Source organism: Vulpes vulpes, chromosome 15 (assembly GCF_048418805.1).
Source record: "Vulpes vulpes isolate BD-2025 chromosome 15, VulVul3, whole genome shotgun sequence".
Classification (NCBI taxonomy): Eukaryota; Metazoa; Chordata; class Mammalia; order Carnivora; family Canidae; genus Vulpes; species Vulpes vulpes.
Window position 1 is genome coordinate 76381722 of NC_132794.1, and position 25996 is coordinate 76407717.

Here is a 25996-nt window from a genome sequence, read left to right on the forward strand (position 1 = left end):
TCGTGCGGGCCTCTGCCCCCGTGGGCCGCCCATGCCGTTGCCCTGGCCTCCACAGCGTAGGGAGCGAGCGTGGACATGTCCCCGCAGCCCGCTGCCCTCCTGCCCACCTTCCTCCAGCCTCTGCCCCTGCCGCCAGCCTGGCTCATCCTCTGGGCTCAGGATCCGGAACCCCTTCCGACAGGAAGCATCTCAGGCTGGGGCAGCAGGTGAGGCGGGGGCTCGAGCCCGCGGAGGGATGTCTGGGGGGCGCCCAGGGGGCAGGAGGCCGCCTCCAGCCCTGCTGGCCACGCAGCTTCCGGAGTGGGACGCCCCAGAGCCCGCCTGGGACCACGTGGTCAGGAGGACATGGACAACTGGCCAGGGGACAGCCTGGCACCTCCCGCGGGGCTGGGAGGGGTCGGGCGCCCACCGTCGGCCCGGGGCGTGACACTGGGGTCCCGGGATCGAGTCCCGCCTCAGGCTCCCAGTGTGGAGCCTGCTTCTCCCTCTGCCTGTGTCTCTGCGTCTCTCTGGGTCTCTCATGGATAAATAAATAACATCTTTTTTAAAAAGGAAGGAAGCAAGGGCTTGTGCGCTCGGTTCATTCAGGGACTGGCTCCCATCTGCGCCCCAGGGCCACGCCGAGCGGTCAGTGCACGCAGGGGTGACTGTCAGCGGAGCCGGGGCTACGGGGCTCGCCTCCCTGGGTGCAGGCGGCCGGGCCCGAGGACAGTGAGAGGCGCTGCGGCCCCAGCCCCCTCTGCCCTCTGCTGTCACCCGGCTTCTTCTGGGATCGCTTAACCCCTGGATTTGTGCTCCAGTCCGCTCTGTCCAGCCCGCGCACCCCCAGCCCTCGGCCCGCCCTCCAGGGAGTTAGGGAGGCGTATCCCACGCACCTAGGACGGGGTGGTCGCGGGAGGCCGGGGCTCCCCCAGGGTCGGGCTGCCAGCCTCAGGCCAAGGAGCCAGACCGATCCCCGGTGCCAACCCCGAACACGCCTCCGGGTCTCCAAGACAATGAGGAAGCGACTGTCCTCGGGGCCACCCTTCACTCCCCGCACAGAGAGCCCTCCAGGTTGGTGCTGGGACAGGGCGACCTGGACCAATTTATTTTTTTTAATTAAAAAAAATGTTTTAAGATTCTATTTATTTATTCATGAGACACACAGAGAGAGACAGAGACGCAGGCCGAGGGAGAAGCAGGCTCCGTGCAGGGAGCCCGACTCGATCTCGGGTCCCCGGGATGATGCCCTGGGCCAAAGGCAGATGCTCAGTCCCTGAGCCCCGAGGGATCCCAGGACCTGGTGAATCTAAAGCAGTAACAGGGGATCCCTGGGTGGCGCAGCGGTTTGGCGCCTGCCTTTGGCCCAGGGCGCGATCCTGGAGACCCGGGATCGAATCCCACGTCAGGCTCCCGGTGCATGGAGCCTGCTTCTCCCTCTGCCTGTGTCTCTGCCTCTCTCTCTCTCTCTGTGTGACTATCATAAATAAATAAAAATTAAAAAAAAAAAAAAAAGCAGTAACAGTTGCACGAGGCTAAGGGTTTGGGAGGACTTGTAGGAGGATGGGGCACGGGGGGGCCCTGGGGGGAGGGTCCCCACAGCTCCCCTCTTTTTGTGTTATTTTTGAATTTTTGCATCCTCCCGACTCAGCCTCAGGCACCGCACGTGGACGTGCCCCATAAATGCTGAACAGACGAATGGTGATGGGGGCTGCACCCACAGGTAAACAAGGGGCCTGTCCCAGCGATCCCAGCAAGTAGCCCCACGGTGGTTCTAACGGGGCCGGGTGTGCACGGCCCACACCTGCCCCGTGCCCACGCCCGCGCCCTGCCCGCCTGGGCAAGGCCTCCGACTTCCGTGGCGCCTGCAAGACCGCAGGACCCCCTGTTCACTGACCTGCGCCCCGGCCTCGTGCTCCCTGATGTCAGGACCCCAGAGCACCTCCAGGGACGACTCCCCTTCAGCAGCCCAGCAGGGACTCCGGGCAGTGAGACCCCGCGGGCGCACAGGGCCTTGCCCACCTGGACCAGGACCACCTGGAGCACTGCCCTGGCCGCTTCTGGTCCTGCACTGGGACGGACACCGTCCCCCCCCTTCCCACCGTCCGCCTGGATCCCCTTCCATTTTGTTCTCCTGCTCAGGGGCTGCTCCTTCCCCATTTAGGCCCCAGTGACTCACGCGCTTCTGAGTGTGACTGTGCCTCATGCAGCTCAGCCCCAACCTGAGGTCCAGTCGCGGCCCCCCTGCCCCCAGGAGGCCCCCCCAGTCTGGGGAAGTTCTCCCGCTGCAGACTTGTGGGCCTTGAGCACCCCCACCCCGGCCCACCCCTTCTGCACCTCCCTCTAGCTCTTCTTATGTCTTCCCTGGTTCCAGTTTGGAAGCAGACACCAGTGGGGGCCCCTTGTGTCTTTAGAAGCCCCAGAGAGGGTTGTGCATTCAGGGCGCTCGGAGTGGGGACCCGGCTCCGGGCCTCAGAGCTCACGGGCTTTGGGGCCACTTCCCTTGTGCAGAGCCAGCTCCGGACGGGCTTGCCCCCGGGGCAGCAGGGGCAGGGCTCAGGGGTGCAGGCTCCACCGGCAGGGGCTCCTCCCCAGGGGACAGTCCACCGTTAGCAAGTTCTCCAGCCGCCCTCCGGCCACCCCCAGCGTCTGCACACAGGGACCCGGCCTTGGGGCTGGAGAAGAGCCTTGCTTCATAGCAGCAAGCACCCCACCCATCGCCTCCCCCAGCCAGGCCCAAGCCGAGCCCCCGGACTCCCTTACTCCTTCGAGAAGCTTGTGTTCCTGTTCTGCTCGGCCTGGAGGTGACGTCGGGGAGCAGCCCGACCCCGAGCCCGGCCACGGCTCTCTCCCCGAAGGCCCGGCCAAGCCAAGGCTGCGGTGGCTCGGGCGCCCGGGTCAGGGCGGTCACCCGGCTCTCGGCCTCCTGGGACTTGGGCGGGGGCCGCCTCGCACAGCTGGTCGGGACAGACGGCCTCTGTCCCCCCCCCCCCCCCCGCAACCTTCCTGGATCCCACACAGCGGGATTGTCTCCGCACGTGGAACTGACCTGACCCCACAGTGCAGTGTCCCTAAGAGAGATGTCACCTGGGCACTCGGCCCGCTGCACCCCTGCCGGGCGGCCCAGACCCCATTGCGAGGCCCAGGCGAGCCTGGCCAGCGAGGAGCGAGCCCGGGGCGCGGGGCCTCTTACTTGATCTCCGTCTGGCCGCCTGCCTTCCGGGCGATCTGCACCAGCTCCTTGCCGTACCGCTCCTCAGCTTGGGCCCTGCAACAACAAGGCGCGGCTCTGCGCTTGGCCCTGCCAGCCTGCCGGGTGGGGGGCACTCAGCCTCCCCCTTGACAGCAAATTCCTGCATATTTGAGGGGAGGTCAGATTGTCAACCTGGGAGAGGCCAAGGTGGGGGTCCTGACAGCAGTGTGGCTGGGGGTGGGCTTGCACTTCCACCTGGGGGGGACAGCTGGCTCCCCTCTGGCCCTGACCCTGGCCCACCTCTGCCTCAGCAGCTCCTCCACGTCCTTGCACATCTTCCTGCCGTCCAGCAGCCTCTGCAGCAGCACCTCGTAGCCGGTGTGCGCCGTGAAGTCCCTGCACTGGAACCCGGGGCAGAGGGACGAGTGAGCGCCGCAGCTGGCCGTGTGGGCCAGGTGGGGACAGGGACCCCCCCCCCCCCCCCCCCGCTGCGGCCTCTGGGCGGGGGGGGGGGGGGGGGGGGCGGGGGGGAGGGGGCCTGACCTCCATGGGCCTCCATGCCCCCCGCAGGGACGAGCCCTCGGGTGCAGGACCCGCTGGGACCAGGCCGCATGTGAGCTCTGCGTGTGCTCTCGGAGCTCACGGCCCAGGATGCGTCAGCTCCCACACGAGACGGCCGTGGAAGGGCCACCTCCAGGGCCGGGTGGTGACAGCCCCACGGGGTGCCCAGCACAGCTTGCCCCCGTCACAGTCCCAATCACCCTCTTATCTCCGTCCTCCAAGTGAGCAAACTGGGCACAGAGGGGGAGGTGTGCCCACGGCGACGCAGCCCGGCCTCGCACTCGCACCCGGACTGGGTGCCTCGAGGCCCCCCCCTCCACCTCTACACGCGGGACCTCTGCAGCAACAGCACCAGTGGACAGCGGTGTGCCCGCCGCTGGGCCAGGGGCTCTGGGTGGGCCCCGGTGACCTGCACACCTGGATGCCTGGCCCCTGCCTAGCACCCCAGGCCCAGCGCTTTAGCAGGACAGGGACCAAAGGGGCATTTTGGAGAGCCCTCCTGGACACCACCGCCTTCTGCAGCCTGGCAGGATGGTCCGCCCGCCCTGGGGCTCCTGACGAATCGGACCCTCCTTCCTCACCGGTCGAGCCGATTCTGAGCTGCTGGCGCTGGGAGCTGGGGAAGGATGTACGGCTGAGGACCACAGGGGACAGAGGGTCCCCGAGGACACCCCTGCCCTAGGGGGTGGGTCTTGGGGCCAAGCTGCACACCGGCGGGGAGGGAGATGGAGCAGTGGTGGGATGCTCCCCGCCGCTTGGCCCCAGCCATTCCAGAGGACAGACCCCCACCCCGCCCCTCGGATGCTGGGCCAGGCCACTGCGACCTGAGGGAAGCCCCGACATGCAGCACCCGGTCTGTCTTCTTTCCCACCCCCTTGGGTTCCCAGAAGCCTCGGAGGCTGGAGAACGGGTCCCCACTTGCCCGAGTGCCCGCATCACGGCCCCATCTCAGTCGGTGGGCACCTAAGTCGGGAGAGGCCAGTCTCGCCCACCTTAGAGCCAACAGCCGACGGCGTCGGGCCAGGCTCCCGCGAGTGGCCACTTGCCCGTGAACCGGCCGGCAGACCACGGCTGTCCCCCTAGCCCCTGGCAGTCCGTGACCGCGGGGATGGAAAGGTCCTGGAGCCTCAGCCTCCCTCGCCCGACGGAGGCGTGTTGTGCGGGCCCCTCAGGCCGCAGGCCAGGCCGCGAGGCCCAGGGAGGGGAAGGACCTGCCTCGGGAAATCCAGGCGTGGGCAGGACAGGGATGGGGCTGGCCAGGCCCTTAGTGACCCCAGAGCCTCTGGGAGAGGACGGCCGCGAGCTCGCTGGCCCCCAGCACCCGCCCCCCAGGAGCCCCGTCCTTCCTGAGGCTCCCCCCCACAGCGGAAAGCCAGGCAGCAGCGCACCTACATGGGCCATCCGCGGGGTGCCCGGAGCTCAGGGCCCGGGGTGAAGCCGGCGCAGGAACCCCGACAGCGAGCTCTGGCCCCGGCGCCCCAGCCCAAGTGAGCCACGGTCACAAGCAAGCAGGCTGTTCCGAGGAAGTGCCTGTCCCGGGGTGCTCCCGGGCCGCGCCCCCCCAGCTCACCCGCCTCCTCCGCCCCTTCCCCATCCCTCGGGGCTGACTCATTGCCCAGAGCCCGGCAGGGCTGCCCAGGCCGCGGCAGAGGAAGTGAACCCATCCACCCTTGGGTTCAGTGACCGAGCGGCCCTGCGGGATCCCGGCCAAGGCCAGCCGTGCATCACCCCGCGGGCCCACCCTGGCCTTGCCGCCCGCACCCACCGCCTGCACCAGGCCTGCCCTGGGCCCACATCTCTGACATTCCCCCGGGCGGGGCCTCCCTCTGCCTCCACCCGTAGCCTCCTGGCCTGAAACCCGCCCCAGCCTTGGTCTCAGGGAGGTTACGGGGTCTCCGGCCACACCCCGGGGGCTCCACAGCGGCGCCCTGGCCTTTTCTCTCCTTTTCTTTTTTAACATTTTATTTGTTTGAGGGAGAACAAGAGAGAGCAAGGAGCATGACTGCGAGGAGGGGCAGGGACAGGAGGAGGAGCAAAGTCCCCACCAGAGGGGAGCAGAGGGGAGCGATGTGGGGCTGGGGATCGTGACCTGAGCCGGAGGCCGACATTCGCCGCTGAGCTCCCGGCGCCCCACGCAGCGGTTCTCTCACTGAACACGCCACACGCCCAGGCAGGTAAGGACCGAGGCGAGGCCCAATGGTACCAGGTGACTGCGCTCGAGGTCTCGGGGTAAAGGCCAGTGTCTGGGACGCGAGCCCAGGCCCCCCGCCCCCCGGCTCATGCACCCCCGTCAGTCCTTCGAGAGACAGCTCCGATTTTCATTTTGAAGCATCAATAAACAATTTTTTTACGATTACTTTTAAAAATGATCACTCAGATTCTTTCCAGCTTAAGTCAACGTTGTATTTGGGGCTACGGTGCAGTTGCCATGGATTCGCAGAGACCAGGCCCGAGCCAGGCTGGGTCACAGGAGCTCTTCCCTGGACGAGGGCCCTGGTGGCCGTGCAGCCGCGTGGAAGCAGCCAAGCCGTGGCCCCGTGGCAGCGAGCAGTCCCCCCGGGTGGTGGCAGGTAGGGGGACGTTGCAGTGTCGTTAGCCCCCCACCCCCACCCTCACCCCCACCCCACCCCCCGCCGGGCCTCCCTGGCCTCCCTTCCCAAAGGGGCCAGGCCAGCAGGATGTGTCCCGAGGCCCCAGCAGGGAAGCTCTGGGCAGGTGGCAGCGCTCTCCTGCCCCGGGAGGGAGGGGGGTGGGGATCCTGCCCGGGGACGCCCCCAGCTTCCTCCTGGGCGGCCCCACCGTGCCCCTGCAGCGCAGACGGGGATCGGCCTCTGTACCCACCGCCACTTCCCCCTCTTCCTGCCCATATCGCTCGTGGCGGCCGCAGGGACTGGACCGCAGTGACCAGAGCCCAAGCGAGCCGTCCCTGTCCGGGGGCCTGGTCTCCTCGTCAAGGAAGTGGGGGCAGAGGCCGAGCCCCGGCCGACCGACGACCCACTCCTCGGCCCGGCTCCTCAGGCCCGACTGGCTGCCAAGTCTGGGGACGTGCCTGGCCTGGGGCTCACCGCGGCCCCTCGGGGGTCCCAGCACTGGGGTGACCCGAGGCACAAGGGCACCGCACTGCGAGGGGAACCGAGGGCAGGGCGTGAGGCCACCCAGGGTCTGAGGGCGCAGCAGGACCTGAACCCTCTACCTCCGGTCGCCCCCTCTCTGCAGCGCCCAGCAGGCGGCCACCACCCACACCAGGAAGTGGCTGAGGCCTCTCCTGGGGACCAAGTAAGGGCCGTGGAAGGTAGCGGGGGACGGGACGGCACAGGGACCGGAGGGCAGCAGGTGCCCAGGACAGGAAGCGCTAACCCAGCGGAGCCCCGGGAGGAGCCTCACCCTTCGGCCTCTGAGCCACACGCACCCCGCCTGGGCGACCCCGAGCAGTGCCGGGGGGACGTGGCGAGCAGGGACACGCACCTGGAGGCACGGCCGGGAGCTGGCCACTGCACCGGCTGGGCTGCAGTGAGTGATGCGGAGGCGGGGAAAGGGCTGGAAAGGGGGGGCAGCCCACAGCGGCAGGACCCTCGGCCTGTTACCCGCCCTCGCTGAGACCCCCCTAATGCCTGACGCGCCCCTGGCTCCACACACCCTTCATTCTTTTTCTAGCCTTTTTTTAAAAATCCCCTTTAACCGTGGGAGAGGAGACGGGCAGCTAGACCCGCTGGTCGCAGCCCAGAGGCCCGGAGCCCGACGGCAGGTGCTGGGGACCAGGTGCCGCCTGTCCCCTCCCCGTGTCACAGAAGCGCCTCTGCGGCCAGCTTCCGGCTACGGTTCACTGTCGCTTGCTGCGCACCGAGAAACCAAAGCGTGAAGACGGTTAGGAAACCAGAGGTAGTGAGCATGGAACCCTCCAGAAGGCAGCTCCCTGAGGGCGGGAAGTGGGTCTGTTTCCTCGCTGGGTCCCAGAGCCCGGCATCCGCGCGGCCCACCATCGGGCGAGGGCCGAATGCGTGTCTCGGGGGGGCCCTGGGGAGGATGTGGCTTGACGGCCGGCTCCCCAGGTGTCGCATGCAGCCCGTGGGCCTGCATTCCAGTGACTCATCACCCAGGACCTTTACATGAGCCCGATGGGCTCGTCCCCTCCAGTGTTATTATCGCAGTTGTACAGATAAGGAAACTGAGGCTGCGGGTGGATCAGTGAGCAGCAACCGGGCGCTTTCCACTGCCCTACGGCTACTGCTGCACAGTGGGGCTCCCCCCTACGCTTCTTAGTTGGCAAATTGAGGAAGACAAAGGGCAAAGGACAAAGGACAAGGCCAGCCATGGCCTGGGTGGCTGGCTGGCCAGATGCACGACCAGAGCCTGCAGTAAGCAAGCAGCTGCTTCCGCAGAGGATCCAGAGGCAGGTGGGCAGGGAGGGGGACGGTCTCAAGCCCAGGCCCTTGGGAAAGCGTGGAGGCAGAGGAGGGGGTGTCTGTGGCTGGGGTCCCCAGAGGCCCGGGCCGAGCATCTCGGGGTCAGAGAGCGCGAGGCCGCTCCGGGTCAGCACAAGGAAGGCCTTCCCAGGAGCTCCCAGGTCCGGTACCAGCGAGCTGCTGCGGGTCGGAGGGCGCCCCCACAGGGGTCTGTAAGCAGGTTAGGGATCCTGCAGGGAGGAGAAGCAGGTGCAAGCGGCCCTGACCCAAGGATTGCAGGGGTCCACACATAAGCAGATAAATGTAGGGTGATCTACAGCTTTTCTCCAATGGCCCAGGGTCGGTGTCACAGGGGGACCCCCAAGAAGGCGAAGACGGACTTTTATTTTTAAAGAACAAAAGCGCATTGAATGTGGTTGGATGAGCTACACTGGGCTCCGCTGGGCTGCCAGGAGCTTGAGACTAGAAACAGACTTCCAGAGGATGCCAGGTGTCCCCTGCACCTTCGTCTGAGGGGCCCCGTGGCCTGCAGGGCACCCCCAAGGCCGAGCAGCCCTTCGGGCGGGGCCCCAAGGTGACCTTGAGCCTGCCAGCGACCTTGTCAGAGCTTCTCAGGAATCCCATAGAACCAGGGGTGGGGGCAACGCTGGCTCCAGAAGAGGACCTACTGTGGGAGGGGTGGGGGCTGCAGGGTGGCCCGCAGCTGGTGCTGCCCAACCAGCAGGGGGTCAGGGGCCTGACCTGCAACCAGAATCAGTCCTGCTTGAAAGTTCTTTTTTTGGGGGAGAGAAAATTGTTTTTATTTTAAAATGGTAAACAGAAATATATAATTTATATGAAAGTCCTGTGCTTTACTTTTTTCCCCCCTTTTTGAAAGTTTTGTTCTTTTAATTAACCTCCTGGAAGGAAAGTCACTGCCCCTGCACTCCCCCTTCCCCCCCCCCCAACTTCCCCTGCACTCTCTCAAGTCTTAAAGGCCCCGATCAGCACCCCACGCCTTCCTCCTACTTCATGAAACCAAAGCACATAGAAAGAGTAGGGGGGGGGACGGGCAGGGCCTGCAGGTGCGAAGGGGCCCCCAGGCTGCCGCAGGGAGCTCTGAGAGCTACAGGTGAGCTCTGGGGGCGCTGGAGCAGGCCTCTGTGAGGCAGCCTGAGGCTGGAGGGGAGACGCCTGAGCAGGTACAGACCTTCTCCAGAGGGAAGGGGAAGCAGGTTCCCACTCAGGTTCCAAGCTCAGGGGAAGCGAGCTGGGTGACATGCAAGGGTAGAGGCCAGTGCTCCAAATACCCTGTCACCTCTAATCCTCAGAAGGCCCTGGAGCACCCCAGAGGACCACCCAGGGCTCAGCACCAGGAGGGAGCTCCTCTGTACCGCCCCCACCGAGGGGCTAGAGAGGTGCCTTGATCTAGCACTGGGTGGGGTAGGAAGCAGGTGCTGGGCGAGGTGGGGAAGGGAGGAGGTGGGACACAGAGGACGGGTGAGGGAGGAAAGGAGGGGGCTGAGCCACCCCGGGCCTGAGCCCTGCAGGAGACTGACCCCTCGAGCAAACACAGGCACTGTGCACCCCCTGCCCTGGCCCGGCCACTCAGGGCTCCTTGCCGCATGGGCTTGTGGGTGACCAGCCAGAGACTAGAAACTGGCACAAAGGTGCACCTGCTGTCCCTGCACATCCCATTCCCAAGTATCACCCCTCCCACACTGCCGACACCTGCCAGGGTAGGCCCCCCAGGGGAAGTCCAGGCAGTTGAATGTGGCAAGAGCTCAGGCCCTGGGTTCTAGTCCTGCCCAGTCCCACGCACACACTCAGCACAGCCTTGGACAAGTCACTGAGCCTCCCAAGCACTCAGTCCCTCCTCTGTAAAATGGGCATGAACCTATTGCTCCCCTCTGGGCTCTGGGGACTAAATGAAAGTATTCGAGGGAGCCCAAAAAGCAGCACCTGACACTAAGTTCCTGGAAAATGGTGGCCACGGTGATGAGTACATATTAAGTAAAAGAAAGGAAATAAGAAAGGAGAGCTAGGTTTGAATCCAGTAACACTTATTTGGTTGCTTCCAATCTCTCTAATGCATTTTTTTTTAATTTTTATTTATTTATGATAGTCACACACACACAGAGAGGAGAGAGAGAGGCAGAGACATAGGCAGAGGGAGAAGCAGGCTCCATGCACCGGGAGCCCGACGTGGGATTCAATCCCGGATCTCCAGGATCGCGCCCTGGGCCAAAGGCAGGCGCCAAACCGCTGCGCCACTCAGGGATCCCATCTAATGCATTTTTTTTTTAATTTGTAAAATGGGATGAGCCGTTGAACCTCGTGCCCTCACAGGGTTATATTTCCTTGGGACTGTGAGGTGCTCCTCCCTTGGCCTTGGGACTTGGTTGAGAGACAGAGATGGACCCTGGAGCTGCAGAGGAGCCCATTCCCATTGCCATGCTTTTCCTGAAGGCAGGGACAGACCCCTGTAGCCTCTGGAAAAGGCCTTTTGGCCTCCCCTGCCAGCCTTGGCAAGTTCTAGGTCTCTGGACGGACTCTGAGCTCTGGCTGCAAAGCTTTCCAAGACTGGGTGCTGGCTGGGTCCTGTACCTGCAGGGGGTCTGCATGTAGGGCTCCTGGCCCCTAAGCGGCCACTAACATCGTGTTGCCACGTCTCTATTTCCTGCCCACAAAAATCAGAGGCTCAGAGAGTGGAGGGGCTCAGCAGGGCCACCCCGTGAGTGGAGTAGGATCCCAGAGGGGCATGGGCTTTAAAGGCAGCCTGACCAAGTAAGGTGCCCTCCAAGTAAGGGTTCTGTGTTGGAGACTGGGAGTCTGCCTACCCTGCCCGACGCAGCCGGTGTGCACCTGGCAGGGAGCCGCGCTGCAGGAAAATACATGTCTAAATAGAGCAAGATACCGCTCTCTAGACCCTGGGGTGCTGGGGCTCCCGACCGAGCCCTGGGCAGCCTGTGACCGTGCACTGCTTCACCTTCCCTCTGAGCCAGCTTGAAGTCCTGGGGCCGGAAGTCCTGATTTTCAAAGGCCCCTCAGGTCCAAGCAGGCCGAGGCCAGGGCAGACAGCAATTCCCCGCAGGACCTTCCTATGAGCCACTGAGGAAGCTGGCGACCCTGGCCTGTGGGCAATGCTCCCTGAGGAGTGAGAGCCAGTGGGACCTCAAGGAAGCCCAGGAAGCCAGAGGTAGGACCACTGCAGAGGACCCACCATCTGTGCATTGGGGTCTGTGATGACTCTCATTCCGACGTGCAAGGGGGTAGAAACCGACTCTGGAATCAAAGGAACAAATGTGACTGATGCCAGGACCCGGGAAGGCCAGGCCTGTAAGGAGGGTGCTCCTCCAGTGCCCAGGCTGGCGGAGCTACGGAAGGTTGGTCATAGGCTGGGCGCCAGTCCAGGTTGGGCAACCTTAGGAAGGCTCAAGACTCAGTTTCCTCACATGTAAAACGGGAACAATAAAAACTTTCCTCCCAGGACCTCCGATTGTCAGTGATCTTGAAAAAGAGCAAAGTTGGCAGACTCGTGCCTCCTGATTTCAAAACTTACTACAAACCGACCATAATCTAAATAGTGTGGTACTGTCAGGACAGACGTATAGACTGATGGGAGAGAATAGAGAGCCCAGAAACAAACACGTGTATGATTTTTGACAAAGACGTCCGGGTCATCCAACGGGAATAGGACAGTCTCTTCAACAAATGGCACCGGGGAACTGGATGGCCACATGCAGAGGAACGAAGCTGGACCCATTCCTTACACTACATAGGAAAATTAACCCAAAATGGATCAATGACCTAAATGTAAGAGCTAAAATCATAAAACTCCGAAAAGAAAACATAGGGGAACAGCCTCAAGACACTGAACTTGGTAATGACTTCCTGGATTTGACACCAAAAGCACAGGTAACAAAAGAAAAATTAGACAAACTAGATTTTGTCAAAATGAAAGACTTTTGTGCATCAAAAGACAGTATCAAGAGAATAATGAGACAACCCACCAATTGAGAGAAAATATTTGCACATCATATATATGATAAGGAATTCATACCTGGAACACAGAATGAAACACAGCAAACACAAATAATTCAAAAGGAGACAAAGCTCGTGAATAGATGTTTCTCTAAAGAAGATACACAAATGGCTAATAAGCACATGAAAGGATGCCCGACATTAGTCATTAGGGCAATACAGATTAAAACTCCAGGGGGAAGCACTCAAGCCCTGTCGGATGGCTGAGATCAAAACACACATGGGCACGCACACGCACACAAGCTGGAGACAATGTGGAGAAGTCGTAAGTCTTGTGCATTGTTTTTTTTTAAAGATTATTTATTTATTTATTCATGATAGACACACAGAGAGACAGAGAAAGGCAGAGACACAGGCAGAGGGAGAAGCAGGCTCCATGCCGGGAGCCCGACGTGGGACTCCATCCTGGGACCCCAGGATCACACCCTGGGCCAAAGGCAGGCACTAAACCACTGAGCCACCCAGGGATCCCCAGTCTTGTGCATCGTTGACAAGAGTGTAAAATGGAGCAGCTGCTGGGGAACACGTGTTAGCGTTACTGAGCTAGTAGAATGGAGGGACCCATATGACGCAGCAATTCCGCTCCTAGGCAAATGCCCCAAACACCTAGAATCAGGGATTCTTTTTTTTTTTTTTTTTAAGATTTTATTTATTTATTCATGAGACACACAGAAAAAGAGAGGGGCAGAGACACAGGCAGAGGGAGAAGCAAGCTCCATGCAGGGAGCCTGACGTGGGACTCGATCCCAGGACCCCAGGATCATGCCCTGGGCTGAAGGCAGCGCTAAATCGCTGAGCTGCCCGGGCTGCCCTAAAAGCAGGGATTCAAACAGATATTTGTACACTTATGTTCATAGCAACACTATTCACAATATTCAAAAGGAGGAAACAACCCAAGCAAGAGTCCATCCACAGATGAATGATGAACAAAATAGGATGTATACAGAGAATGGAATATTGGTTAACCACAAAAAGAAATGAAATTCTGGTACCTATTGAAACACGGATGAACTTTTTTAAAAAAGATTGTATGAAAAAAATTAAAAATAAAAAGATTTTATGTAGGGCAGCCCAGATGGCTCAGCGGTTTAGCGCCGCCTTCAGCCCAGGGCATGATCCTGGGGTCCTGGGATGGAGTCCCACGTCAGCTTCTCCCTCTGCCTGTGTCTCTGCCTCTCTCTGTGTGTCTCTCATAAATAAATAAATAAAATCTTTAAAAATTATAAAGATTTTATGTATTTGAGAGAGAAAGAGAGAGAGAACAAGTGGGGGGAGGGGCAGAGGATCAAGCAGACTCCCTGCTGAGCACGGAGCCCAATGGCGAGGATGCAGGGCTGAGCCTATGTAAGGACCTTGGGATCATGACTTGAGATGAAGGCAGATGCTTAATGACTGTGCCACCCCAGACACCCCGAAACATGGATGAACCTCGAAGACAAGCTGAGGGAAAGAAGCCAGACACTGAAGGACAGATATTGTATGATTTCAAATCTAGGAGGTTCCTAGCAGAGCCAGATTCATAGGAAGTAGGACAGAAGGAGGAGATGAGGGAAGGGAGGGGAGGAGTTAGTGCTTGATGGGTACAGAGTTTCTGCTCTAGATGATGAAAAGTTCTGGAAACAGTAGCAATGGTGTACTTGATGCCGCTGAATTACACACTTAAAAGTGGTTAAAGTGGAAAGTTTTAGGTTACATTTATTTACCCCAGTAAAAAAGTAATCGTAGAGGATTATAAGGTTAAAAAAACTAAAACAGGGGATCCCTGGGTGGCTCAGCGGTTGAGTGCCTGCCTTTGGCCCAGGGCGTGACCCCAGGGTCCCTGGATCGAGTCCCACATGGGGCTTCCTGCATGGAGCCTGCTTCTCCCTCTGCCTGTGTCTCTGCCTCTCTCTCTCTTTATCATAAATAAATAAATAAAATCTTAAAAAAAAATTAAAACTAACCTCTCCCCTCTACTGGCTCACAAGTGAGTCCAACCGAGTCATATCAGTGGTACAAGCCGGATGTACACCCGCTGTCTGTGACGGCAGCACGTCCAGCAGCGCCCCCGGTACCTGCACCAATGCTTCCAACCCCGGCTATGCTTTGGAGACCTCAAGAACTTCGGAGGATACCGAGGCCCAGCCTCCCACCTGAAATTCAGATGTGATTGGCCTTGGACGTGGCCGGGGCATTGGGACCTTTGAGACCACAGTCCCACTATATCTGGCTCCCTGTACATACCCGGTCTTATCTCCAAGGACTCCCCACCTCGGTCACTTGGCCCCGGACACCCCAGCCTCCTTGTCCCTCGAACATACCAGGCACTCTCCCACCTCAGCCCATCACCCCCTTTTCTCTCCCCAGTAGGGCCCGGCTTCCCTTGTTCCCTCTCCACTGCTGAGAAGCCCTGAGCCCCGGCCGGCCACCGCATCCCTGCCCTGGCTGTAGTCTCTGGAGTGCCAGCTGCCCTTCCTATTGCCCAACAGCGGGTGCTGTCAACATCGGCGGAAGGGGCTGTCATTCGTCCCTGCTCAGGGCACCAGGTCCCAGCAAACCACCAAGGGATCTGGGACCCAGGCCAGGGAACTTAGCGGCCAGGCCTCGCCCACAACCTCATGCCCACCTGGGTGGCGTGCCGAGGCCCACACCCCCTCCAGGAGCTTTCTGTCTGCAAAATAGGAATAAGAGTGCTCAGGCCACAGAGCTGCTGTTGGAACTAAATGCATCTTGTCCCTTGAAGCTGTGGGCATGACTCTCTGATGCTGGAATGTAGTGTGTGATGGTAAACGGGTGGGGGGCTGTTCTGGGAACCGGGGTGCACATACGAGGCTCACCCTGGGGGTGAACATGCGATCGTAAGTCTGGGTCACTTGGAACCTGTTTCTGCAGGGGATGCCTGGGGGGCTCAGCGGGTGAGCACCTGCCTTCGGCCCAGGGCGTGACCCCGAGGTCCTGGGATCCAGTCCCACATCGGGCTCCCTGTGTGGAGCCTGCTTCTCCCCTGGCCTGTGTCTCTGCCTTTCTGTCTCTCTGTCTCTCATGAATAAATAAATAAAATCTTAAAAAAAAAAAAAAAAAAAGAACCCATTTCCACTCTGCTGACTCCCTATGGTGGGCAGCAGAAGAGGGGCAGCCCCAGGGGACCACCTCTGCCTTAGGTGAGCCTCGCTCTGCCGGCCTGCAGGTGAGGACACTGCAGTTCAGAGAGGGGAAACGACCCCCCGAGCCACAGCCAGTGAAGGTGCAGCGTCTCCCTCGGGAGGCTGGGGGAGGCCCTTCTGGAGCTAGTCCAAGGACGAGCCCTGGCGCGGGCAGCTCTTGCTGGAAGCCCAGGCACTTTCAGTTTCCACACCGAGTTTCCCCTCATTGTGTGGTTTGTGGCACGCGCCAGAGTCCAGGAGAGGAGCAGGGTCACCACCCCACCCCACCCCGGGCCTGCAGCCTCTAGGCTCCCTCGCATGACAAGAGCATCGGCCCCTGGAGGGGAGCAGAGAGGAGAAGGAAGTGTCTGTGCCAGCACTTGGGCTGCGCAGGGCCTTTCACAACCGGGCTGCCGTCGTGCCTTCTTACAGGCCGCCCTGCACAGTCCTCTGGGCCACAAACTCTTTTCCAGGCACGTGTCCACTCCCCGCTTCCACGCGTTTGCCCAGGCCAGTCCTTCCACCCGAGTGCCACCCTCCTCCTGCCACCTCCCAAATCCTGGACCTCCCTTCGAAGCCCAAGCCAGGCCCTGCCTCTCCATTCCCGGGCCCCCCGCCCCCCCCCCCCCCCCGGCTGTGCGCAGGTGCCAGGAACGGCTGGGAAGGGTACCCAAGTCCCTGGGGACTGGAGCCCCGAGAGGGCCTTTGAGAAGCAGGTCAGGTCTCCCAGTAAGAATCAAGTCGGAGGCGCGGCTGGCTCTCGCACTGCCCGCCGGCAACCCTCCAGGTGACCACCTGCAGGCCGCCAGGTGCAGAGGCAGCAGGACCGCACGCCCTGCCGGCCTCACCGTCAGACAGCGGGCCACGGCATGGATGGGCGCACGCGAGCCCTCGGGCCCGGGGCCTCTGGGAGCCACACAGCGCCCCGGAGCATGCGGAAGCCGGCGTGCTGTCAGGCCAGGTCTCACCGAGAAACACCAGTTCAGGCTTGAAAACAAGAATTGCTTAGTTTTGCGTTTATAGATATTTTCCTTTTGAGTGACAAATAGGGTGACAGCTCGGTGGCTCGGTGGGTCAAGCATCTGACTCTTGATCTCGGCTCAGGTCAGGATGTCAGGGCGTGCGTGAGACCGAGTGTCCTGCGTGCTCCACGCGGGGGCGGGTCCGCCTGGAATGTGTTCCCTCCGCCCTCCCCCAGCCCCACGCACCTGCTGGCCCTCAAAAAGCCAGAAAGAGATGTCATACGTAGCCTGTGTTCACTTGCAGAAAATTAAGACGGAAATGGAAAGACAATGTTACTTCCAGAGCCACAGAAATCCCTGCTGGCTTGTAGGGGGCTGCCCAGGAGGTGCCCGGCGAGACAGCCAGGGCCCCCAGCCCCCCTGTGGCTCGGGAGGGCCTGCTCCCCGGGCCCGGCCTCCCCCGCCCCCAAGGCCTCCCCAGCGGACCCTCCAGGCCTGTCCCCACCCCCTCCGGGCGGCTGTGCTCCCTCCTTCCTGCCCAGGTAGGAACGCGGCCCCACTTTCTCACCCGGGAATGTCCCCTCTTCCGGAAATCCACCCAAGGAAATAATCCTCAAGTGAAAAATTTTGATACACAGAGATCTATGCATTGTATCTCTGGCCAGAACTAACGAATAACCGGCCGCAGCCACCTAAATGTCCAGCAGTGGGGGATTGGATAAATGAATCCTGTGTCTCCCGAGCCCGTGAACTGGACCGTGTAGCCTTTAACAATGGGGTTTTGCAGCGAGGAAATCGCACCCGCACCCACATGTGCTCAAAATGGAATCACGTTGGAAAGGGGCGGGGGGGTGTCCGCAGGGACCGACTGAGCTGTGCGCTTCAAAGTTTAGTTGCTGATTTTCATGCGAGGTCTACTTTGCCCCAATTAAAAATAAATCTTAAAGTGCAAGAAAAAGAAATTAGGGGAGAATCCGATACCATGCACACCATGTGTGAAATGACCTTAGGGAAGCGCAGCAAAACATCACCGGCCAACTGCCTTTGTGTCATGAGACTAAAGAGTCTTTTTTTCCTGGTTTCCTCTATTTTCCTGTTTTCCCTTTAGGGTCTTAGATCTACTGGTTTTATCTTTTCAGAAGGTACACACAGAGCTTCAAGCGCTCAGAACAGAGTAGGTGCCCAGGGAACCTCGCCTCTACTGGTTTTCAGTGAGGCCCCGTGACCAGGATTGACAGGTAAGAGCGGGGCTTCCCTCCTAAATGAGGAACCTGAGTCTCAGAGCCAGGAAGTGGAAGAGGCGACGGGGTTAGCCCCCCCCCATCTCCCTAGTGAGTCATTCCCGCACCAGGAAAGTGGTGTCTTCCTCCGTCCCCAGTGTGGGGTTCGGCTCCTCCCAGCCTGGCTGGTTTCGGGATGACACTGGTGCCCGCCCAGCCACACAGGAGAGAGCTGTGACTTCAGGTCAGAGGTCAAAGTTCAGGCTCGCTCCCTCCAGCCCCTTGCAGCTCCTGCCCAACGCCAGGGTGAGATGCCTCTTTAGTGTACGAAGCCCAGGCTCCCCCAGCCCAGGCTCCCCCAGCCCTTGCTTTTCCTGGTAACAACCCCAGAGGGACAGGACGTGGGTCTCAGTAGGACCGGGTCCAGGGTGGGAAGGCCCAGCATAGAGCACTGTGCATCCTACAGCCGGTGTGTCCGGGCGGGGGGGCCTCCTCCCCGGGGCTGCGCAGGGACCCTCCCACCCCCGAGCCACGCTGGCCCATCCACCTGCCTGGAGGCGGCAGGGAGTCTGCGTCCAGCTGGGACCACGGAGCAGGATGGAATAAAGTGAAACGAAGGAGAAAAATGGGTTCAGGAAGGCAGTGGGACTGTGGAGGCGATCACCGCTCCTACATCTGTTCCACGGACACTGAACACCGTCACTTGCTGGGCAGCCTTGTGCCAAGGATGCAGACAGGTGTCCCGGCACAGAGCCCGGCTGCCCCGGGAGCACAGGCTCCACAAGGAGGGGCTGGGAGGCGGGGGGCAGGACCCGCTGCTGAGACCCAGGCCTCTCAGCTCCGGCTGGATTCAAGCCCTCGGCTCTGTCTCTCCGCTAGGCCTGGCTCCAGGCCCAGCCCGGCTCCAGGCCCAGCCCTGCAAGGCTGCGATGCCCTTGATCACCTGCACGCAGCAGCATTTCGGCCGCCCTGCCCCTGTGGCTGGCCCTCCTGCCTCACGCCGCGGGCCTGGCTCCACCACAGGAAGGCAGGCCATGAACGGCCCTGGGCCCTGGGCGGTCAGGCTGCGATGACGAAGCCCAGCGGACGAGGGCCTCCGAGGGCCACAGGCAGCCGCCCCCACCCGGCCATCCCACCGCCTGAGCTTCCGGGCTCCCCTCCTTTGCTGGCAGTGTGTGTCTCCGGCCAGCAGGCCCCCCAGCTTTGGCCAGGCCCCACGGGCGCCAGGTTCCCTGTGGACTACCAATTAAAACACCAGACGACTAATCTTGCTAAAGTGGTGGGTGGAATTAGAGCTCACAGGCCCTAAATAACACTCATGGGGCATCTCCCTTGAGCAAAGTGTACGAGCTTTAATAGAAGCTCTTAGCTCCCCAGAAACTACTGTCTCCGTCTTCCCACGAGCAAGTGCTGGGAGCAGGCCCGGCAGAGCAGGTCTGGGCAAGAGCCTTCCAGCTCGCGCATCCCCCCGCTCCTGAAGACCACTCGTTCTCAAACCACCAAGCTATGGGGTTTAAAACCTTGGGCTGGGCAGGGCTGGGTGGGGGTGGGGGTGGGCAGGCTGGGCCCTGTCCCCGGAACCCCCGCAGCAGTTAGGTCAATATGTCTGTAAATTGAGCTTCAAAATACTCCCATCAACTATGTCTGGTCTCATGTCTCTGCGAGGGAGGAAGGACAGAAATGTCCCCCCATTTTGCTGGTGTGGCCCGAGCGCAGGGTCGTGCAGTGTTGACAGAGGGTGTTAAGCTCCCTGGCTGGCAGCCAACCCAGCTAGCCTGTCAGGGCTTGATCCCTGCTGTGTGGCCCTGGGCCAGCCGCCTAGGTCCTCTGGGCCTCCACTAGCTCCTCTGAAGAGTAGAGAGAGGATAGTCCGCTTCATCAGCTTAAATGAAGGACCATGTAGCGTCCTGAGAACGGTGCCTGCGCCGTCTGCAGCTCCCTGGGTCAGCTGGGGGTGGGGGGACTGGGCCCCAGGGAGACAGCTGCAGTGAGGCCAATAATGACCTTCTGGGGCATTTGCCAGAACTGGGCTGTGAGGCTCCCATGGCCCTGTCTCTCCCCCTCCCGGCTCCAGCTTCCCCAAAATAGAGCCCCGGCTTCCCCAGGATAGAGCCCCAGCTACCCCCAGGCTAGAGCCCCGGCTTCCCCAGGCTAGAGCCCCGGCATCCCCAGAATAGAGCCCCAGCTACCCCCAGGCTAGAGTCCCGGCTTCCCCAGGCTAGAGCCCCGGCATCCCCAGGATAGAGCCCCGGCTTCCCCAGGATAGAGCCCTGTTCTTGCCCAGAGCCAGCAGAGGAGGAGGGAGGCACCACAGCTCCTGGAGCCCGCAGGGCCCAGGGGAGGGGCAAGCACAGAGCACCGCTGGCCCCAGGTGGGCCCCTTCCTTCCCTGCCACCCCCCACGCCATCCCCACGGCCCAGGCCCTATGGGGGGCTGCTTCTAGCCACCCTTCTGCCCTGGGGCCCTGGGCTGGCACAGATGTCCAGGGGCCAAATGTGCAGGGTCTCTGGGTCCGCCCTGGGCCACAGAGCACCCTGCTTTCCACGCCTGCGTCTTTCCCCCACTTTGCGCCCCTTCAGCTCCTCCGGAGCCGGGATGCTGACTCACCGCCCCGCCCCCACCGCAACCGCCGCCCCCCTGCTGCTTGGTTGGGGCCCGCCATTGGCTCCCCTGACCTAAGCCCATCTCTCTCTTGTAGAGATGGGGAGAGAGAGGCCCAGCGAGGAATAGGGTGCCCCGCAGCCGGCCCTCTGCCCACTGTGTGGTCAGGGCAGGCCGGACGCAAGCCATTTGCACACTGACCACAGGCCCCAAGCAGAGCAGGGCCCGGAAGGGAAGGCAGGCCTGGCTCGTCCGCTCTCACCCCCCGGCCTCTCACTGCCCTGGCCTCTCACCCCCCGGGCCACCCCAGGAAAGGGCCCAGGGTGGGGGGTGCTGTTGGCTGTGGCTGCGTGACTGAGTGAGGGGCCAGGGAGTCCTCTGCCCTCGGGACCCTCACCCCCACCCCTCGGTGGAGGGTCTGCGCTCTCTCGGGGCCACTGGGCCAGCCGGAGCCCGGGAAGCAGAGGGTGAGTGTCGCGCCACCACAGAGAAAGAATGCGGGGATCCGGCCGAGGCGGCTTGCAGGCCGCATGGCCACGCCAAGCCCGTCACCTGGAGCCTGCGGGGGTCGCTGTCTCACGCAGGGGACGTGAGGTGCGCCTGCGCTGGGCAAGGGGGCAGGGGGCTGCCTGGCCCTGCGGCCTCCTCACAGGGCCCGAGGCAGCGAGGACGAGAGGCAGCGTGCGGGAGAAGACCTGCCTGGGCAGGCCAGCGAAGGGCTGCGACTCCGCCTTAGATCCCCCCTCGAGTCTCGCCAGCTGAGACCGACCTTAAGGCTGACCTGGCCCGAACAACTGGGGAAACGAGGCAGGAGAGGTCGCACAGCTTGCCCCGACCCTAAGTAGCGGAGCCAAGACCCGAATTCGGGTCCCCAAGCCCCTTGGCGCCCCCGCCCTTGCCTCCCTGGGCCTGCCCCGGCTCTGCTCGCACCACAGATTGGATCCTCCCACAGAGACCCTGGGGCAGTGCTCTCCGAAGTCAGGCCAGGTGGAGAGCCTCCCAGGTGCCCAGGCCAAGGGCCTCTCCCTCCCCGACCCAGAAGGACAGGAGCACAGGTTGCGGTGGTTAAGGCCAAAAGTCAGCTGCTGTTTTTATGAGAAAACCTCCTGGAGCCGCATCCCCATCAACCGCGGGGCGGGGGGATTTCAGCCCGGCTGGCCACCCGGTGCCCACTGCATTGTCCAGTGCCCCGGCGGCTTCACTCACCCAAAAGGCATCTCTGAACTGCAGCTGAGGCATCATCCTGGGGCGACTGGTGCAGCGCAGCTCGCTCTCCTGCCACACGGCCAGGGCTGAAGAGGGCCAGCAGCCAGCAGCCAGCAGCCAGGAGCCAGCAGCCAGCAGCCAGGAGCCAGCAGCCAAGAGCCGGGAGCCAGGAGCCAGGAGCCAGCAGCCAAGAGCCGGGAGCCAGGAGCCAGGAGCCAGGAGCCAGGAGCCAGCAGCCAGCAGCCAGCACCAGGCGCAGGCTGTCCCGCTGCGGCTGCCCAGGCCCCTCCCGGCTGGCACCTCTGAGGCAGCTGCAAGCCAGAGGAGCCGCCCCAACGGAGGGAAGGACCCAACCTGTTTTGTTTGGGGCTATAGCAGCGCAGCAAAATGAGGAAGGAGCGCGGCCTTCAGGATGGGAGGGCGGGCCCTGGTGTCCCGCCACCCGCAGCGTGCAGACCAGTCAGGCTGCAGGGGTGAGCACGCTCTGGGTGGGGAGGCTTGTGCAAGCGCCCAGGAGCAGGCAGCAGGGCCCTCGCCACAGGAAGTGGAGCCGCGGGGCTCCCTCCTGCAGCCCCGCCTGCCACCTGCCACACCTGGGGAAGCCCTAGTGGGGCCACTCTCTGAGGCATTGACTTAGGGACCCTGGAGCCCCCGAGGGTGCGGGCCAGCACAGGGCAGGACCTGAGTGCCGTTGCCCCCCCCAGCTCTGGGCCAAGCCACACCCCCACTGGCCAGCCAGGCTCTGGCTGCCTGGTGCCCCGATACAGCCCCCCTCAAGGGGGTCACGGTCTGGGGGCAGACAGCTGGGGGGGACAGAGACGGGGGACAGGCAGCTAGCCCTCGTATGAGGGTGGGAGTTCTGGTGGGCGCTGCCCCCTGCGTCTCTGGAGCAGGAAGATGGTGGTGGAGCCGAGAGATGGGATTATAAGGCATCGAGGAATCTGAAAACCCGGGCGGAGGTCCCGTGTTTGTCTGGCCCTGCCCTGCAGCGGTCAAGGGACCCTAATTCACCCTCCAGCTCTCCAGCACCCACCCTCATCTCTAGGAGGGAGCCCACGTGGAGAGCACGGCCCGGATTCCCGGTTTGATTGGGCAGGTGCTGGGGACGCTGTCGGCTGCCACCTTGGAAGGGGCCCTGGGCCGCCCCCACGCGGAGCGTGCCACTCAGCAGAACGCACCTTCGGGGCCCCGAGCCCAGGGTGGGTAGGCGAGAAGGGGTGAGTCAGCCTTGGCCACAAATCATCACCTCACCGATGCTTCAGACGGGCGATAAGACAGATGAGACCTGGAGCCGACAGGAGCTGAGCTGCCCGGTGCTTCCAGATGGGGCGCAGCTGTACCTGGGCCCAGCCACCCCGGGGAGGGCCCGGCACAGCAGGCTGCCCTGCCTCCAGCACCTGCAGGGCACCCCTGCCTCCAGAATCCTTAGGTTTGAGCCAATAAACATCCCCAGCATTGAAGGCCCCAAGGTCTGTGTCGCCGGTAGCTGATGCGAGCTCGTGTGAAGCCGCCCCGTACCCCAGGACCCGGAGCACCAGCATCATGGCACGAACTGCTCCCTGGCCTCAGTTTGTCCATCTGTCAGTGGGGCTGATGCCTCTAGTTCTGGAGGCAGACAGCCCCTGGTAAGAGAAGGCCTCCACCCTCTCCTTGGCAGGAAACTGCACAGCCAGGCCCTTCCCCTTCCTCCCCAGGGGTTCCTCTCATCACCCCAACAAGCGTTTTCCCACTTGCCTGAAGGTGCCTTTCTCGCCGCTGTACTTTTCTCCTCTGCTCTCCAGCCTCCGTCTCGGCGCATCTTCCTGGCCCTCCCTGACCGAGCAAATCCCCCCGGGCCACCCCAGGGACCCCACGCAGGAGGTTCCCCCTCCCGGGGCGGTCCAGAGGCTCCTGAGCTCTCGGCCCAGGTCTCCCTTCTCCCCTCACCCCACCCCTGCTCCCCCCATCCCGAGCCCGGGCCCCTGAACGGCCAACTCGTCCCTGGAGCCCTGGCCAGGTGCCGGGGCCCCGGGAAGCCCTCCGCGCGGCCCACCTCCCGCAGCCTCAGCCTGTGCTGGGGGCTGTACCCCATCGCTGCCTCCGCTTCCCAGAGGAGCAAACCAGGGAGCAGGGTTTGCATGACTCACGCGAAGCCTCACAGCCCACGAACGGGATCTGTCTTGACCTTTCCCAACAGTGGGCCTCAGCCTTGCTTTCTCCAGTTCCGCATCCAGAACCTCTCACGCCGCCCGGAGCTGGAAAAGGTGAACCCCGGGAGGTCGTTGGGGCTGCGGGCGTCCGGGGCGAGGGCCCAGCACGGGCTTGGGCTTCCAAGGTCACTGTTACCTGCCTCCACTGGGGATGTTGTGGCTGCGGGAAACATGAAAGCAAAGGGCCTAACGGGAGGAGGCGTGTCGTCTCCCACACGAGGGGCCCCGAGGCAGCGCGGCCTCCAGGTGGGGGGCCTGTGGTTCACCTCTGTTTCTCTCCCCGCGGGGCCGCAGCAGCTCAGCTCTAGGACCCCAGACAAAGCCTCGTCTACAGGGAGGCAAAGGCCGCCTCTCCCGACATCTCAGCTTCTTCAGAGTCCTCTCTGCCCTCATCCTCCCCAGAGACCTCCCCCGGGGTCTCGTGACCAGAAGTGAGCCCCACATCCATCCGTCGCCCCTCGAAGGAGATCCTGGGCTGCTGTGGACGCTGACGGCCGACCGCGGCGACTGCCACCGCTTCTGTCGGCAAGCACCGCTCGGCACCACCTCCCGCCAGGCTTTGCAGGAACCGGGGCCCAGGAAGCAGACAGACCTGGTCTCTGCCTGGAGGGGCCCGCAGGCAGGTTCTGGAAAGGTCTCCCCTGATGAGAAGTAGCTCGGGGTGGGGGTGGGAGGTGAGGAGGGTGTGATAACATCCGGGAGAGAGACAAGGCCCAGGCGCGGCCCCGAGGTGGGGGCCTGGGTGGTGAGCCACGAAGGAGGTGCAGAAGCGGGACAGAGACACCCGAGTGCCCCTCAGGAAGGGGAACTCTCTTGGGGCCTCCCTTACTCACCACCTCCCGTCGCCTGGAGCCTGGGAAATAGCAGCATCATCGCTGCGCGGCGCCACCGAGGGGATCAGTGCCTGCGGGACCCAGCGGTTCACTCACTCGTGGACCGCGTCCTACAGGACAAGCCGTGCCATCCGCGAGGTCAGTGCCCCCGGCACCCCGAGCCCCCCGTGCCTGCACCCAGGTCCCTGCTAGGGGCACGGAGTGGCAGTGGCCCTAGGCCGGCAAGGACGAAGCTGAGAACGACGCGGGGGCATAGTGGTGACCAGGCCCCCGGACCAGCCAGGGCTCCCAGCACTTCCCCATCCCATCAGCTTCACGCACAAACACAAATTCGAGGATCGTATTAAGGATTTCAAGGGGCTCCTGGATGTTGCAGCTGGTGAAGCGTCCGAATACTGGTTTCGGCTCAGGTCCTGATCTTGGTTGGGGTCCTGAGGTCGAGCCCCAAATGTGGCTCCGAGCTCGATGCAGACCTGCGTGAGATTCGTTCCCTCGCCCTCTGCCTCTGCCCCTCCCACCCGCTCGCACGCACCGTCTCTCTGTCTCTCTCTCAAATAAATAAATAGACCTTAAAAAAAAAAAGTTTCAACAAGGGGTAGTGGAAGGGGAAGCAGGCGGGGGGGATGGGGGGACTGGGTGACGAGCACCGAGGGGGGCACTTGGCGGGATGAGCACTGGGTGTTATGCTATATGTTGGCAAATTGAACTCCAATAAAAATTTTTTTTTTTTTTTAAGTTTCAAGACGACCATCAGGGAGCATTAAGCCCCAGGTGCAGGGCTCCTCTGAGCAGGAGTCCAGGGCAGCTGTGCTCGCGGCTCATCCCTGAAGCCGGGGCTGTCACAGTTTCAGGCCCTTCCCATTGTCACCTTGCTAGGACTTCCCATTGTTCTTAGGACAATGGTCGTTTTTTTAATTTATTTTTATTTTTTTTATTTTTTAAGATTTACATATTTATTTGAGATGCGGGAGGGGCAGAGGGAGAGCGAGCATCTCCAGCGGAGGCCCTGCTGCGCAGAGTCCGGTGCCAGGCTGGATCCCAGGACCCTGAGGTCATGTCCTGAGCTGATTCAGGAGTCAGCCACTCGGCTCACCGAGCTGCCCAGGTGCCCGAGGTCCTGGTTCTTACGCAGCTGCCCCCCTGGGCGATCCGGGCAGCCTACGGCTCTGCACCTCCTCCTCCAGGAGGACTGGAGCGAGAGCTTGGAGAGCCCTGGGGCAGAAGGGGCCGTGGAGGAGGAGGGTCTCCAGCCGCCTGGTGACATCAATCCCACTTGGAAAGGGCAGTGCCTGGGCTCCGAGGCGCCATCGTGGGCTCTCTGCTAACACGCTGTCTGAATCGCGCCCGTCATCCTCCAGCAGGCCGGGCAGCACTGGCCCCACTGGAAGGGCAGCGCGTTGCCAGGCCGCGGGCCGCACCTTCAGGAGCCCGGGGCCGCACTGGGATGCTCCTGTGACCACGGTCCACGCCCCGGAGGGCGCCTGCGGGGTCCCGCTGGGCGTCTGGACACGTGCCCGCTGGGCTGGGGCTCACACCCTCGACCCTGCCTACTAGAAACCCCACAGCAGTGCACCGATCGCATTTACCAGGCTTCCGCTGGGGTCATGAACACCAGGCGGGCAGTGTGCTGAGTGGCAGGAGAGCAGCACCCGCGAGAGATGCTCCACCGAGAAGTCCTCCCACAGGAGGCCACCCGGAACCCCA

The 25996-nt window shown here is 62.2% G+C and overlaps 1 protein-coding gene across 3 annotated transcripts in view; it reads right to left on the minus strand.

Moving 5' to 3' along the window:
• Nucleotides 1-22688, minus strand: part of PSTPIP1 (proline-serine-threonine phosphatase interacting protein 1) — a 39919-nt gene extending 17231 nt beyond the window's left edge. The window contains exons 1-3 of one of the 3 annotated variants that reach the window (XM_072739182.1): nt 21271-22688; nt 3473-3573; nt 3173-3247 (exon numbers count right to left, since the gene is read on the minus strand). In XM_072739182.1, coding sequence (XP_072595283.1) covers nt 3173-3247; nt 3473-3573; nt 21271-21306 — 212 coding nt within the window. In that variant the 5' untranslated portion in view covers nt 21307-22688. The remainder of the gene's footprint in view (nt 1-3172; nt 3248-3472; nt 3574-21270) is intronic. The other 2 variants (XM_072739181.1, XM_072739183.1) reach the window with 2 other exon arrangements.
• Between the last annotated feature and the right edge of the window lie 3308 nt (nt 22689-25996).